At 40.2% G+C, this 16,531-nt stretch overlaps 2 protein-coding genes across 2 annotated transcripts; one reads left to right on the top strand and one right to left on the bottom strand.

Annotated features, from left to right (window-relative positions):
* Positions 1 to 908: 908 nt before the first annotated feature.
* Positions 909 to 4,110, bottom strand: LOC122762741 (high mobility group protein B2-like). Its single transcript, XM_044017923.1, has 5 exons — positions 4,027 to 4,110; positions 2,625 to 2,785; positions 2,384 to 2,532; positions 2,080 to 2,254; positions 909 to 1,635 (listed from the first exon to the last, which is right to left on the bottom strand). Exons 2-5 carry the CDS (start codon positions 2,769 to 2,771, stop codon positions 1,462 to 1,464), a joined length of 645 nt encoding a protein of 214 aa, XP_043873858.1. The 5' UTR covers positions 2,772 to 2,785; positions 4,027 to 4,110; the 3' UTR covers positions 909 to 1,461.
* Positions 4,111 to 6,639: 2,529 nt separating this feature from the next.
* On the top strand, positions 6,640 to 11,039 carry pmm2 (phosphomannomutase 2). Its single transcript, XM_044017922.1, has 8 exons — positions 6,640 to 6,799; positions 7,349 to 7,460; positions 7,737 to 7,813; positions 8,134 to 8,225; positions 8,718 to 8,817; positions 9,204 to 9,279; positions 9,392 to 9,507; positions 10,377 to 11,039. Exons 1-8 carry the CDS (start codon positions 6,725 to 6,727, stop codon positions 10,479 to 10,481), a joined length of 753 nt encoding a protein of 250 aa, XP_043873857.1. The 5' UTR covers positions 6,640 to 6,724; the 3' UTR covers positions 10,482 to 11,039.
* Positions 11,040 to 16,531: the final 5,492 nt, after the last annotated feature.

The following is a 16,531-nucleotide window of genomic DNA, read 5'->3' as shown; positions in this document are numbered from 1 at the left end:
CAGCGGACGCACGATCATCTCAAATGGCAGTTTTCTGTTTTTCCGAATATGTCAATAAAATTATGCGTTTGTTCTGCTTCACCGTTACTTTACCGCTTTTAAATACAAATTACTTTATTTCCAGTTGTGTTCACTTTGTCAAGGGTCAAATTCAGTTACTTTCCAGGTCCATTTTCCCGGCTCTACCAGGACCCCAGTCACAGCAGCTATGCTGTATATACATACACGTATGTATATACAGCAGCTATGCTGTATATACATACACGTATGTAGGCAGCTGTGTGTCCACATACATATATGTATATATAATATAGCTTCAAATTTAATGTTTTGAAATCATTTTTTTTACCATGTAATTTACTTTTAGAATTCACAATCAGGTCTTCAGACTTAACCACTGTTATTTGATCTATTTATACAACTATATTACTTATTTTTTGCAGTTTATGTAATCATTGTGTACCGTGGACAGTGCACATTATAAGTTTTATATTTAATGTTTTATTTTGGGCCATTTTCAGATGCATCTTATCATCTCTGAGCTCCTATGGCTTTTATTATTGCATACGGCTGTGGTTGCTTTTTAAGTGAATCACAAGTTGGATTAGATCATTTTGCAGACATTAACTTCATGTGTTTGATTCCTTATATTTTAACTTTAAACTGACCATTTTATAAGTGTTTAATAGATGTTGTGTCAAACACTTATTTGTACAAGAACCTGAAATGATAGAACTGTTGAGACCAAAAAAAAAGAACAATCCAGTGTGCTGTTGCTGCCACGGTCGACTCTGGATTCAGTGATGTGAAGCCACACGAGTGTCATTTTCCAGGTCATGCGTGAAGGAGAAACATGAACCTGTGTTTTACATCCAGAACGACCTAAACAACACACGTCCACACAGATATTATCAATATACAAAATTTTATTACAAAAAGAAAAAAATTCAACCTACATGAAAGTTTTTTTTAAGTCTCCACATTTTTAAAAAATGGCTGCAAACATGTTTAATGAAACTACAGACAAATCCTGTGGCGGTAAAACGAGTGAAGAAACCGCACCGCGGGACAGAGAACATTACGCAGTGCTTCCAGAAAAACAATAACTTTCTTAAAATTGTTAACCGATTATTGGCTGCTGTCCACCGCCTGTGCACAAGTTCCAGTCCAGTCTCTTATTAGCACAGGAAGTTCATGTCGTCGCCGCCTGTTTTAAGTCAAGATTCAAACTGTAACCAACTCACATTTGGTGGGAGGAGGGAGAGACGAAGAAAAAAAAAATAAAAACAACCATGGGACTAAGTGACGTTATCAAACTAAATCCCTGAATGAAAGAACAGGTCTGGGTCTACAGAGACAGACCAGCAGGGACAGCAGGCTCCTTATATTTACTGTTGCAATCAGACGCACAAAAAACAAAAACACGAGTTTAAGCCCAACCAATGCCCGCCAACCCGCCGCTTAGTCGTCATCCTCGTCGTCGTCATCATCGTCCTCTTCCTCGTCGTCGTCCTCATCATCGTCATCGTCGTCGTCTATAGGCTCCGCCTTCTTGGCGGAGGGCCGGCCGGGACCACTCTTCTTTCCGGCGTCGTTCTTCCCAATGCCGCCCTTTGCCCTGTACGCAGCGACTTCCTGCAGAGAACAAACAGGTCAGTAAATCGCAGACGTCACAATCTGCATTACTATAATCACACGACAGTTTGTCAGGAAGATTCCGGCGAGTTCTGAACGCTGAGAAAATTGCACATCAAAGCCAACGTGCGGTCGTTATGGTAATTTCTCGTCATCAGTGCAGGAAGCTGGAGAATCATTGTTTGTTACCAGGGAGACGGGAAAATGTCTTTTTTCATTTTAAATTGGTACAATACATCTAACATGCAATAAATAGTAAACTGCAAAAGCATTTAGTAACAGAACATATTCCTGGTAACAAAGGAAAATCAGCCTCCCTCGTGTACGGCTGAACAATTAACCAGAACTTCTGTGAAATTATTGTCTTGATAATTGCCCCTTCTTATACTATAGACTGAAGGGATATACGGTCATTATGCTACATGAGTGGACATCTCATGATACCTTCTCATATTTCTCCTTCAGTTTGCCGGCCTTCGCCTCATAGGGAGCCTTGTCCTTGGGCGTCTGCTTTGACCACAACTCGCCGAGCTTCTTGGCGATGTCGCCGATGGAGATGCCGGGGTGCTCCTCCTTGATCCGCGGACGGTGGTCGGAACAGAAGACAAAGAAAGCAGAGCTGGAAACGCAACAAAAAAAATAAAAGGATGTGAATACAAAACATCTACCACGAACACTGCCCTGGTGGACAGAGAAGGAAGTGTAGGCGAAGAGACTTGTCACCCTGTGGTCAGTGGGGTGAACTTACGGTGGCCTCTTTGGGGCATTGGGGTCCTTCTTCTTCTTGCCCTTCTTTGTTCCTTTGGGTGGGATGTAGTTCTTCATCTCACGATCATATCGCACTTTGTCGACCTTGGCCATGTCTTCGAACTTCAACTTCTCCTTACCAGTCATATTCTTTCAGAAGGAAAACAGTAACATTGTTAGCCTCGCTTTGACATGCCCCATAATTGAATATTTAATTCAAACACCACAAAACTCAAACTCACTCTCCATCTCTCGGAGCACTTCTTGGAAAAGTCAGAGAAGTTGACGCTGGTGCCCGGGTGTTTCTTCTTGTGCTCCTCGCGACAGGTCGCGACAAAGTAAGCGTAGGATGAGGTTTTGCCTCTCGGCTTAGTGGGGTCTCTCGCCATGGGTGCGTCCAAATCTATTTTAAAAAAAAACACACAACATTTGAACGTGACGAAAATGTGCTGGAAGGAATAAAATTATTAATTATTATCAATAACCATACCAATCATTAACATGAATATTGCCATAGGCAGATAAAATAATCCCAGGTGCTTCACTTTATTCTAGTACAGTTTTGAATTAACACATCATTTTTAATGTAATTAAACTACTCTATAACTAAATCTCTATACTAGATTTAAGATTAGATTACACTTTGCACACTGCAAAATGTTGTTTGCCATCTGGGTCTTACTTGAGTACAAGTACATAGATTTTGACAGCGTAACATTTATGTTATGGTAATTTATGACCTATAAACAAATCATATTCAAGTGAGAATGTCCTTAATATATAGGCGTTAAATTATACAAAATTTAACTTAAACCAATGCCGTGGTACATTGAAGTGTGCTTTTAAAAAGTTATTAAAATAAAATTCTACTTCAAACAATGTGATTAAAAAACAACATCTAAGTGTGTTTCGTAGCATTCAGCAAGTTCCTGTGACGACACAAATAAGCAATAAAAGGCATTAATTTCCTGCAAATGTATTCATGGCCATGTAAAAGTTTGAAACAAATAACGTCACAAAAGAACAGCGCGAGCGCGAGCCTCGGGGTTATTTAAAGGCTCTAATCGGATTTCTCCCTCACTCCAAGACAAAAAGACGGGACTCCATTTTGTATCTTCCCGCCGAAAATCGGCTGCGCCCAAAAACTTAAACCCGTGAAAAAGTCAATAAGTCGATAGAATATCGCGACTAAACGGTTACGGTTGCCATCAAAACACCGAACCAAGTCCGAACCAACCCGTGAACTCGGTTAAAACGTGAAAATGGAGGAACTACGTCGTGTGAAAGAAGCCTGAGACGAGGCTAGCAAAACCAAATGGCGTTTGAAGACAACGCTGCGCACTAAGCGCCACAGTGACACATCGCATGTTTGGACGCGAAACACGCAAAACTTCCGTTTAAACGCTGACAAAATACACCGAAATCAACGGTTTTATTCACAGGGACGCGTTTAGTTTGCGTTTTGACTTTTGCTCCAAGTTATTAAGATTTATTTCTCATTCATTTAAAGCCAAATACCTTACACATGAAACACGGCGTGTTTAAAAAAAATACATACACGCAAACGAACGAAAAATACGTTACATACGTTAAAAACAACGAAGTGGCACACATTAAAAGGCGTAAACGGCTGTGTTTCCTTACCTGTTCTCTGAGACACAAGTTGAAGACGAGTGAATGAGGAAGAAAGCGCGAGTGTTTTTGTCGTCGTCCGCGGGGCCGAACTAACTTCAGCAGAACTACTTCCACAGACTCATCCGCGCCGTCCGCGGATTGGTCCGCTGCGCGTATTTAAAGTGGAAACGTAGGCCGTCGGGCTGCACGCGCGCGGCCGTGATTGGCCACGGGCTCGTGCGTCAGCACGCATCTGTCGGCGTGCGCATGCTGCGCGCTGATTGGCTGACGCGGACTTTTAAACATTTCGGCGCGAACTCTCCCCTTTGTTTGCTCGCGAGTCCGTGGATCGTGAGATGGCGGAGGAAGGAGGAGGGGCGCGCGTGTTTTAACCGTTTGTTTCCTTCACGAGACGACGTGCGGCAGAGTAAACAACAGCTTGGCGCCGCCGCGTCAACGTTTATACGCAATTATTCCCATTTAAAGTAAACATTTCACTTGTCTGCCCAGCTCTCTTCTCTCTCCTAGGCCACATTTCCACTCATGTGTGCGGGGTTTATCGATGCAAACCTCAAAAATATCTGTAATGAGCGATAATCCGTGATTTAATCTGCGATCCTACTTTGAGGCGTCCATAATTCAATTGTAATTTAGCCATAAAAACAGTTCACACCACCTTCAGTTAAAGACAATCTGCCAATTTAAAGATATCTTTATGAGATGTTACAGATTTAGCTGTTAAACTCTAGAACAGGGGTCACCAACCTTTTTGAGACCGAGAGCTACCTGAAGGGTAGAGAATAATATGGAGGGCTACCATATTCATTTTTATTATTTTGTGCAATTTACCATTTAAATGATGAATATTATGCATTCAATTGCATACACATTAATTCCAGTGCTTACTCCTAGTTTGTATAAACAATATCAAGGACATTTTACTCAGTGATCATATGAATACATGCAAGTGAGGTGAAGTGAAATGTGCCCACGGGCACCTCGTTGGCTGCTCGTGGGCTACCAGGTGCCCGAGGGCACCACGTTGGTGACCACTGCTCTAGAACAACGTGTCATATAATGATTGTGAGGTATGTTGTGTTTACAGTTCGCTAGTCTGGATAACAATTACAGATTCCACAACTTTATCCCTCCTTTGACAGATTGTGTTGAATTCCAGTTCAAGATAAATTTCCTTAGAAGTTTGTGACTTAAATGTTTGAAAAACTATTTATGTATACGCAGAACTGGACACATTTAGGTGTCATTTAATTGACATAAAACGTTAAACTGAATTATTGCTGATATCTGCGACATTAATGTGAGACAACATTCACAGCTCTCTTCTTCTTCCTCGGCCACATTTCCATTCAAGTATACAGGGTTTATCAGTGAATCATATTCCTCATTTGACAAATAGTGTTATGGTACATTTTCACTAGTTTGTGACTCTAATGTTTAAATATTAAGTTTTTTTTAAGTTGAGTTTTGACACCCCTCCTCTGTGACCTCTGACCTCCTGTGCCTCCTCATCAGGTGAGTTAGCATCTGTGCGTACAACAAATATCACGTCTGAGAAACGTAAAAGTACCAAAGACTCGTAACATCTCAAGAGTGAGCGCAGTTTTGATTTGGTGGAAACGTGGGACACTTTTTCATCCACATACACAACAGGAACACAAACATACAACTGCTGGTTATTTTGCAATGAATCACTTTATTCTTCCGCATGGACGGGGTCTGGGTGTGAGGGTCCGGGTTTGTCCCGGACTTCACGTGTCTGCAGACCTTCAGAGCAGCTTCACGACTGAGAGAAGATCACATGATAGTCATGCTAACGTGTCAAACGTCAGAGCCATTGTTCACACGCTCTTTCATGCATAAAGTAGACGGGCCATCTCTCTCTCTCAGGGTGGAGGGCAAATGCATGTCAAAGAGCAACTTCAGCACAAAAACGCTCCGTCCTTTGTTGGAGCAAATGGTTTCTTCACCGAACACAGAGTCACAGCATCGCGGCATCTGAGAGTGAAAACAACAACAAAACAACAGCAGGGAACATACACTGTGGCCTCAGACACTTTTATTTCAACTCAACAACTCCAGGATTCAATGATGGTGATTTTTCAGCTTCTTAAATGTGAATAGTTTCTTTGCTCCATAAAACAAGGAAATCATTAAAATTCATAAAAACAAAAACATTTGCATTCATTGAGAAAATAATCCACAGATTACTGGATAATGAAAAGACTTAAGTTAGTTAAGTTAAGACTAAAACGGAGCATAAAACATGAATTTTAAATCAATCACAAACATATAAGAAAAAAAAGAAACTAAATTAATATGTTATAAAATAACATCATTTATTTACGTACTTGTTACTCTTCATTGATAAGAGCTGAAACAACGTCAGTCACAGGGAAACTTTGGAACTTTGGTCATATTTATTTCACAGGAAATCGGTTGCAAACGTTGTTTTTATCCATTCAAATGTCGTGACGCTGAGTGTTCACACAGAATACCATGAAGATACGTGTGTTTGTAGAAACCTACTGTGAGCCTGCAGGTGATCTTCCGGCACACTAGGCGGCAGTGTGCGCGTCAGGCTGCTCACAAATCTACAGACGAAGGAGGACAACTATAGACGTGTGTGTGTGTAGAGTTTGACACAGAGAGACAGAAGTCGTGACAGTCCACACTCTCACACACACACTGATAGGTCCACGGACGCAGGATGAACGCAGCCTCCGCAGACACGAGCACTCTGTGTCTGTTTGATGTGGACGGAACACTGACCGCCGCGAGACAGGTACAACACAAACTACACAAATCAAGAGGAAGGAAGAGAAAAAGAAAAGATTAAAGGAAAACAGCAAGAGAAACTGTCGCTGATTCATTCATTTACTGCGTTTGACAGACTGAAGGCGACGGCAACGCAACTTCCGGTTCCACGTTGTTGTAGTTTTCTTTTTTTTACCCGAGCAATAATGTGTTCTCTGAAATATGGTTCCGCTTCAAAACTATGAGATATAAAAATATACAACATAAGATAGTTAGCACATACTAGATAGATATATGCTAGTTGGTATAGATAAAAAGATATATGCTAGTTAGCATACAGATATATATGATATTAAGCTGCACACAGGAAGTCTCTCTGGATTCATGAATGTATCATTTTTGATGTGTACGCTTCAGGTAAATCAACTATAAATAAAGAACATTTAAAACCTTTAGAAGAAAACAGAATTAAACCATGTAAACATGAAATAGTAGTTTTTGTCTCACTGACATTAACTAAGTGTCTCACTGACGTTAACTAAGTGTCTCACTGACATCTTTTTTTGCTACGTGTCAGCGTGCGACTCCAGAAATGTCCCAGTTCCTGCAGAAGTTGCGAACTCGTGTTCGAGTTGGAGTCGTTGGAGGATCTGACCTCAACAAGATCATGGAGCAGCTGGGTAACGATGGTGAGACACGTCCACATCTGTTCTGGTCCAGTGTTCTGAATCCTTTCTGTCCTTATGAACCCCGTCTGTCCTTCGGAATCCCGTCTGTCCTTCTGAATCCTGTCTGTTCTTTTGAACTCAGTCTGTCCTTCTGAACTCGGTCTGTTCTTCTGAACCCTGTTTGTCATTCTGGACCCTGTTTGTCCTTCTAAATCCCGTCTGTCCTTCTGAATCCCGCCTGTCCTTCTGAATTCTGTCTGTCTTTCTGAATTGTGTGACTCTGTTCTTTGTGTGCAGTGATCCAGGAAGTGGACTACGTCTTTGCTGAGAATGGTCTGGTGGCCTACAGATATGGACAGTTGGTGTCTATCCAGGTATTTGATGCTTTGGGACAGACATAATAACAATAATAATAATAATAATAATAATAATAACAAATTTAATTTAAAAGCGCCTTTCAGGTCACTCAAGGACACTTTACAAACAGAATGAATTAAAATCGCACAATTAGATAAAACCAAAAAAACACATAAAATCAACACAATAAAATAGGGAAGTGACGATAAAAGCAGGGAGGTTAGAGGGAGTAGGCGGTCCGGAACAGGTGAGTTTTGAGTCTAAATGTGGACATTTGATCACGTGAAAGATGAGGGAAGTTGACGCTGTCTTGTCTTGTCTTGTCTTGTCTTGTCAGTCCATCCAGGCTCATATGGGAGAGGAACTGCTGCAGGAGTTCATCAACTTCTGTCTCAACTACATGGCCAAGATCAAACTGCCTAAGAAGAGGTTCTGACATCATCATCATCATCACATGATCAATGTTTGCTCATAACACAGAGATAAAAATAAATAAAAGATTTACTCTCACTCTCCCACACCAAAGTCCAGAGAGGGAATCACAGGAGCTGCTGCTCCTCTGCTGCCCCGTGTGGTCACTTTGTGTCACTGAGGTGAATCTGAACGTTGGATTTCAAACACTGAAGAGACAAAATCAGACATTTGAAGTGATGGAGGCAGCAGTGAATCACTGATTTTCTCTGTGGACTTTGGTGCAGGAGAGTGCTTTATCAGGATAAACGTTCAGGTGATAAAATTATGCCACAGACTGAGTTCAGACTTAGTTTAAATCATTAAGCAGTTGTGGTTTCACTTTAATTTAGACTGAACAATAATAACAACAACAACAATAATAATAATAATACATCGTTGACACTCAAAGACGCTTTACAAAACAAAGGACAGGACTGAAGTAATGGAAATTTTTTTTGTTTTTTTCAGGGGAACGTTTATTGAATTCCGTAATGGCATGTTGAACGTCTCCCCTATCGGACGCAGCTGCACACAGGAAGAGAGGAAGGAATTCTACAAGCTGGATCAGGTAACGCACACACGACTAAACAAAGCCTTAACCACAGCCACTTCATGACTAACCCTAACTGAAACCTAACCACAATTCAAATGATTTAATCCTGAACTTAACCAGTTCCTCAGAAATGAGGTTCTGCCTCATTAGGACCAGGTTTTGGTCTCCATGAGGACAACTGGTCCTGACAGGGTCAGTGTTTATGACATGAAAAAAAATATCTTAAAGAGGAGACAAATACAAGATGGCCACCCCTGCAATTTTGAGAAAGTAATTATACACTTAAAAACATTTGACCTTAAAAATATCTCATTTTACAAGTTTCCCAAATTTGCTGATGGTCGCGTTAAACTGAAAGCGGATTGATCAGAAATAAGACTGTGACTCTTGTTTATGAACAGAAAGAAAAAATCCGTGAGACGTTTGTGTCCGTGTTAAAGGAAGAGTTCAAAGGACGAGGACTCTCGTTCTCCATTGGTAAGTCTGGGTGTGGGAGTGGTCCAGCATTTAAAAGGGCGGAGCTAGACACACTGAAGACGAGACAGACGTTGGTTGGTTGTGAATTAACATGGAGATGGTGTCTCTGCAGGAGGACAGATCAGCTTTGACGTGTTTCCCGACGGCTGGGATAAGAGATACTGTCTGGGCATCGTTGAGAAGGACAAGTACTCCACCGTCCACTTCTTTGGAGACAAAACCAAACCTGTGAGTATGCAAATGACCTGCTGAGCAACAATACGAGGCCCAGCCTTCCACTGATCACTAGGGCTGTGCGATACTGCAAAATTTGCAGGGCCAGTATTGCTGATAGTGATACCAATACCCATACTTTTTACTACTACCATCTACTTTTGTGTAGGGGAGAGCAACGTATCATAATTTATTAAGTGAATGCATCATCAATATGCAAATTTGCCTGAAAACTTGAATTTTCAAGATTGATGAATGAGTGAGTGTTGCAGTGGAGGGGGGAGGGGGTTGGCAGCGGAGTAAAGGGGAGGGGCTAATTGAGCATGAGTGAAGTGAGAGAAGAGCGGTGTTGTACGGCCAGCCGGTCACTCTGTAAATGCCTGGAGTTGTACTTAAGAATCGATCTCATCACACAAGTATCGATCAATACCCAATACCAACGTTACTATCGATACTATGGATATTTTAGATCCATCTGCCCAGCCCTACTACTGATCGTAAAATATAACATTCATTCATTCATTTTTAATATGAATTGGCCTCCAACACCGCCACCTGCTGGATTTCCAGGAAACTTATATTTAGGAAAAAACGGGTCATATAAATTTAGGATATCAAATTAAAAGTATGCTTTTATTTTGGAATGACTGGTTTCAGAAGTGACACTTTATGTACGTAAGGTGCCAAATGTAACTATTTGTTTAACACATATTTTTTAAGTCAATATAAATCTAAACATTTTAGCTTCTATAAAACATTGAGATTGCGTGGACGTCAAACAGACCGCAAACAGAAGTTATGCGTTCCGGTATTCAAACTATCGCTGGTTTGTAACAATTTCTAATCCTGTTGTACATGTGTTTTGTGGTGTTTTTCACAAACAGGGAGGAAACGACCACGAGATCTTCAGCGACCCGCGAACCATCGGCCACGAAGTCACGTGTCCCGAGGAAACGCAACAAATCTGCCAACAGCTGTTTTTCTCCTGAGAGACGAGGAAACGGACGACGGCGCGTTTCCAGAAAAGTCAAAAATAATTTGGTCATTTTCTGGTTCATTCATGTTTTGTTCGGGGTTTGTAAACGATCATGTGACTTTTTTTCAAACGTGAATGAATGTATCATGCGATTCTGATCAAATGTATCGTCATAAAAAAAAAATCCTGGATAATGAGAATGAGGTTTGTTACAATGTAACAACCTGTAAATATGTGATTATGAAATAAAATAGAAATAAAACCTGTGGGATTTGGCGCCCCCCTCTGGTTGCAAGTGGCAATAACTTTACAGTACATCACATTACATTACATGTCATTTAGCAGACGCTTTTATCCAAAGCGACTTACAATAAGTGCATTTAAACATGTGGGTACAAACGAGCTGCTGTCATAAGTGTGCTTTTTCTTTTTCTTTTTTTTTGTCGTCGTCTTAGTCGAGGTAGAGTCGGTAGAGTCGAAAGAAATGTGTTTTTAGTCAGCAACTGGCTCTTTGAGACACATCAGGAACTTTGTCCCACTGAGGGAGCGTCAATAAAGTTTGTTGTCAAGACTGTCGAGTTTGAATATAATTCAAGTAGATTCATTCATTTACTTGGTTTGACAGACAGAGGGCGACGTCAACGCAACTTCCTGTTCCACGTTGTTGTCGAACAATAATGTGCACCAGGTTCAACTTCAAAACTGCAACTATAAAAATATACAAGATGAATGCTAGTTAGCACAGATAAGCAAATGCTCGTTAGCATAGATAAGTAGATGCTAGTTAGCATAAATAGAGAAGTAGATATATGCTAGTTAGCACAGATAGATGCTAGTTAGCACAGATTCAATTTAATTTGTATGACGTGTGAAGAATGCCTCCCATTCTGCTCTTACAGACCACTTGTGGGTAACCACAAGTAAACCTGTATTTTGTGACCTAAGTGGTCTGTTAGGGTGATAAGGTAAGACTAGACTAGGTCTTTCAGGTATGAAGGGGCCTGACCATTAAGTGCTTTGTACGTGAGGAGGAGGACTTTAAATTGAATTCTAAACTGTACGGGGAGCCAGTGTAGAGATGCTAACACTGGAGTTATATGGTCTCTCTTTCTAGTTCCTGTCAGAACTCGTGCTGCAGCATTTTGAATTAACTGAAGGGTTCTAACCAGTGGTGAGCTGTCAGGGCCTTCTCTGCGGGCCCTGACAATATCAAAAAAGTATTTTTATTGTTATCATTATTATTATTTTGTTTTTTCAATAATCAAATGAATGTGTGTCTGAACGAGTCTGAATTAAACTACTTTTTCAGTATGTTATGATTATATTTCCAGAAAGAATATGGTTATTTTTTGTAAAGCTGAGCTGGATTTTCCATATGTCATTAAACGCATCATAGCTCCGTGGACCTGCTCTAGTAGTATTGCTGGCCTTTCGTTGAAGCTGCCATTTCCTATTTGGTCATAACTTTGACTGACGTGTGTCGTCAGCCAATCAAATGTGATATCATAGTGACAGAACGCCCCTAGCCCCCGCTGTTGTCATCAACGACATTTGAACCTTTGGCAGGTTTTGAAGTAAACTATGGCCACTGCATTAACACCACCGATCCATCATGTTTCTCATCTCCATCGTGTGCACTTTTCACGGCGATCGTTTGGAGAAAAGAAGGAAATTATTTCAAGAGAAAGACCTACACTGAAAAGGTACATCATTTCCGGTAGTTCGAGTGTTAATGATGAATTTATAAAAATTTTTAGAAGTGGTGAGGACAAAACTGTTGATCATAAATAGTGCCGGGGACGTGTTCCCCGCATAGTTGACGCCTATGCTTATGTGGAAGATTGTTTTTGTGTCATATAGTGGCTTGTGAAATTGCGGTTGTTGAGTGACATAACGGAAAATGTGGTGGTAATGATGCAGTAGACTATAGATGCGCAGTGGTGTGCATGTGTGCTATGGTTGCTGCAGATCAACAGATCAACTGTGAATATAGTGCATAATAGTGTGTTTTGTATGTGGTTGTGTTTGTGCGTGTTTTTTAAATTTTTTTTTACTGAAGGCCCTGACTGAAACCCCACAGTACGCTACTGGTTCAAACAGACTTGGTGAAACATCCTGATAATAAGGAGTTACAGTAATCTAATCTAGATGTAACAAAAGCATGAACTAGTTTTTCAGCATCCTGTAAGGACAGAATGTTTCTAATTTTCATAATGTTCCGCAGGTGGAAGAAGGCTGTTCTGGAAATGAGTTTTATGTGTGAATCAAAAGAAATTTCCTGGTCAAAAGTAACTCCAAGGTTCCTCACAGTGGAACTGGAAGCCAGGGTGATGTCATCTAAAGTGACAATGTGATCCTCATTGATAGATATAGCTGTGTGTCATCTGCACAACATGTTGTGCTTCCTAATAATGTTCCCTAGAGGAAGCATATATATAAGGTAAAAGGTATAGGCCCAAGCACTGAGCCTTGTGGAACTCCACAATTAACTTCTGTTTGTAGTGAGGTTTTATCATTAACATGAACAAACTGGAATCTATCAGATAAGTATGATTTAAACCAGCAGAGGGCAGCACCTGTGATACCAAGAGTCTGCTCCAATCTCTGCAGTAGAATATTATGATCAATGGTGTCAAATGCAGCACTAAGACAAGTAAAGAGACTAGACCATTATCTGAGTTACTAAAACCTGACTGAAAATCTTCAAACAGGCCATTAATGCACAAATATCCACATCATTGATTAGCAACTACCTAAGATTTTAGAAACAAAGGGAAGATTAGATAAAGGTCGCTACAGTGCTGAAAACAAACCTGTGATTATTCTGATTTTCTCTAGGCAACTCTAGCTTTGTGTAGAGCTTTTTTGTTTGCTACAAAACCATCTTTCCAGGCTATATGAAATTCCTCTAGGTAACCGGAACGCCATTTTCTTTCTAATCTACGTAACGCCTGTTTAAGAGCGCGAGTATCAGAGTTAAACCATGGTTCTTGTCTCGTCTGATTCACCAACACAATCCAACCTAGTACGCAGTGAACCAGGTTTTCTATGACAACAGGTACCTTCACATGTACTGACACATGGCACCGAGCTAAATAAAGGTTGCACTGTCTCTTTGAATGTATTAATATTATCATTCTTTATGTTATTGCAGATCATCATTGTATAATTAAACGTGAGTAAATAATGATCAGTAAGCAGAGGGTTTTGGGGAGAAATGTTTAAGTTATCAATATCAAAACCATACGTTAAAACAAGATGGAGGCTGAGCTGGTTTACTAACGTGTTGAATAAAATCAACTGATTCCTACAGTGAATTAAATGCACAGCTGAGACTATCACGGTCAACATCTACATGGATGTTGAAATCCCCGACAATTATAATTTTATCCGTCTTAAGCACTAACTCGGATAATCCAGACAACTCTGAATAAGGTGCAGTGGACGATAAACTGTGACTATCAGAATTAGTTTGTGTTTTCCAACTAGGATTTTAAAGACTAAAGATGAATATCCAGGTCTGGGTTGGGGGTTGATTAATAATCTAGTATTAATTAAAAATGGCTGTTACTCCTCTTCCTTTAGCTTCTGGGAATATGGATGTTGGCATAATTGTTAGCATGAGTGGGTGGAGTCATCATTTTTGTCATGTAACCAAGTTTCAGTTACACAGAATAAATCAATACAATTGTCAGTAATGAGATCATTTATTAAAACAGATTCTGAGGAGAGTGTTGTCGGTATTAATCTTTATTAAATTAGAATGTCTAACCCCTCTTCTGTTTGATATTGTTTTATTTACGCTAGTAGGTCGGGGGACAGACACACAGACACAGTCTCTATGGGCTTTTTAATGGTGACTGCGTGAAAAGAAGCACAGAGAAGCGTGGAAGACTCTAGATTATCGTGGGATTCTAATAAACTTCACTAAACTTGTAGATCAGAGAGCGGCTCTGGACGCCATCTCTCCTCATGAGACCAGGTTTCCCTCAGCAGGTTTGCAGTTATCTATAAACCATGTTGATCTTTCGACACCACGTTGACAGCCAGAGAGTGAATGACGACATGCGGCTCCACAAAGAGCCAGAGAAAATGACAGTGGACTACACACACACTCAACGTTAACTTTTGTCTCCTACGATTATCTGTAGCCAGAAATGTATTATTGTAATATCTGCATTGAAGCCCCCTTAACAGCTATTTGTATGCAACACATTTTATTAACTTTTAACTTGTTTTTAACTTCTTATGCAGTATTTATTGTAAAGGTACAACATGTATTGGAGTGATTTGGATGGAAAAACAGCTTTTTCTGTAACTAATAAAGTTGTGTAAGAGTTAATAGGTAGTGGTAAGCTATGAATGCTATGATAGCAATGAATAATTAAAGCTATGCCCAAGGAGAACAATTACAAATCTGTCTCTCATCTCTCCTCAGGATCATTACTTAAATTTGTCTCCACAAATAAAAACCATAAGTCCAATATTCCACTTTAATTGATAACATAAACTATGCCCTGTAAAGATTCTTTATGACAATATACACTGTTTTGTTTTGGGTTTTTTTGTCATATCAGTTCCAGCAGCATCCACCTCCAGTGGAATAGTGGCCACTCCACCTTCTGCTGGTCATGAGCAGGAAGAGACACCACAGGCACATCGAGGCCCCGCACCAAGTGATGATAGCACTGACTGTGAGTTCAATGAATCAATGCATTTTACTTTGAAGCCCACATAGACCGGAAGCTCCAATTAACGCTGCGTTTGTGTGTGTGTATCTGCGTCATTACCTCGTTTATGAAACCCTAAAGTTTCAGAACAACAGTTCAGTCACTGCTGAGAAAATAGGGTTGTGTTGTTTTCCTGGGCTGTGCGAAGCGGATCGGCACCTCCTTAATTTGATGTCGTCATCAAAAATCCTCACCACTCCTCTCACCACCGTAGCGCCTCCTGGTGCGGGCACTAGTCCGGGCACATCCGGTTGCGTACATTCAACCGCAGAAGAAGAAGAACTACTCTGGTTGTAGCTGCTGAGATGCAGAGCATCCACCGTGCCAGAGGGGGAGCTGTGTATCTGAGAGCTGGCCTATCTATTACGTCACTTCCAGGTACCTGGCCAATCACAGGACAGTGGGAAAGCTCTCGTTGGCTGGCCAATCACAACACAGTCCACATTCTGGGGGTGTGGTTTTGGTCTGAAACAGCGCGGCTGACGAGAGCGTCAGTGAGGAGATATTTTGATCGGCTCGTTTGCAGCGATTAGGAGGTTTTTAACCATGAAAACAAGTTCATATATGTAAGTAGACCTCCATAACTAACATATATATGTGACCGTGAAAACAAGTTAATATATGTAAGTAGACCTCCATAACTAACATATATGTGACCATGAAAACAAGTTAATATATGTAAGTAGACCTCCATAACTAACATATATGTGACCATGAAAACAAGTTAATATATGTAAGTAGACCTCCATAACTAACATATATGTGTGACCATGAAAACAAGTTAATATATGTAAGTAGACCTCCATAACTAATATATATGTGACCATGAAAACAAGTTAATATATGTAAGTAGACCTCCATAACTAACATATATGTGACCATGAAAACAAGTTAATATATGTAAGTAGACCTCATAACTAACATATATATGTGACCATGAAAACAAGTTACTATATGTAAGTAGACCTCCATAACTAACATATATGTGACCATGAAAACAAGTTAATATATGTAAGTAGACCTCCATAACTCATATATATGTGACCGTGAAAACAAGTTAATATATGTAAGTAGACCTCCATAACCATAACTAACATATATGTGACCATGAAAACAAGTTAATATATGTAAGTAGACCTCCATAACTAACATATATATGTGACCATGAAAACAAGTTAATATATGTAAGTAGACCTCCATAACTAACATATATGTGACCGTGAAAACAAGTTAATATATGTAAGTAGACCTCCATAACTAACATATATATGTGACCATGAAAACAAGTTAATATATGTAAGTAGACTTCCATAACTAACATATATATGTGACC

Source organism: Solea senegalensis, unplaced genomic scaffold (genome assembly GCF_019176455.1).
Source record: "Solea senegalensis isolate Sse05_10M unplaced genomic scaffold, IFAPA_SoseM_1 scf7180000016038, whole genome shotgun sequence".
NCBI lineage: Eukaryota > Metazoa > Chordata > Actinopteri > Pleuronectiformes > Soleidae > Solea > Solea senegalensis.
Note: the sequence above shows the minus strand (reverse complement) of the source record. Positions and strands in the feature narration are given on the sequence as shown.

Coding starts and splice junctions, on each gene's coding strand:
- LOC122762741 (XM_044017923.1), bottom strand. CDS start 2,771: ATGGCGAGAGACCCCACTAAGCCGAGAGGCAAAACCTCATCCTACGCT. Junction 2,533..2,624: donor AGTGCTCCGAGAGATGGAGA/GTGAGTTTGAGT, acceptor TCCTTCTGAAAG/AATATGACTGGTAAGGAGAA. Junction 2,255..2,383: donor AATGCCCCAAAGAGGCCACC/GTAAGTTCACCC, acceptor TTGCGTTTCCAG/CTCTGCTTTCTTTGTCTTCT.
- pmm2 (XM_044017922.1), top strand. CDS start 6,725: ATGAACGCAGCCTCCGCAGACACGAGCACTCTGTGTCTGTTTGATGTG. Junction 6,800..7,348: donor CACTGACCGCCGCGAGACAG/GTACAACACAAA, acceptor GCTACGTGTCAG/CGTGCGACTCCAGAAATGTC. Junction 7,814..8,133: donor GACAGTTGGTGTCTATCCAG/GTATTTGATGCT, acceptor TTGTCTTGTCAG/TCCATCCAGGCTCATATGGG.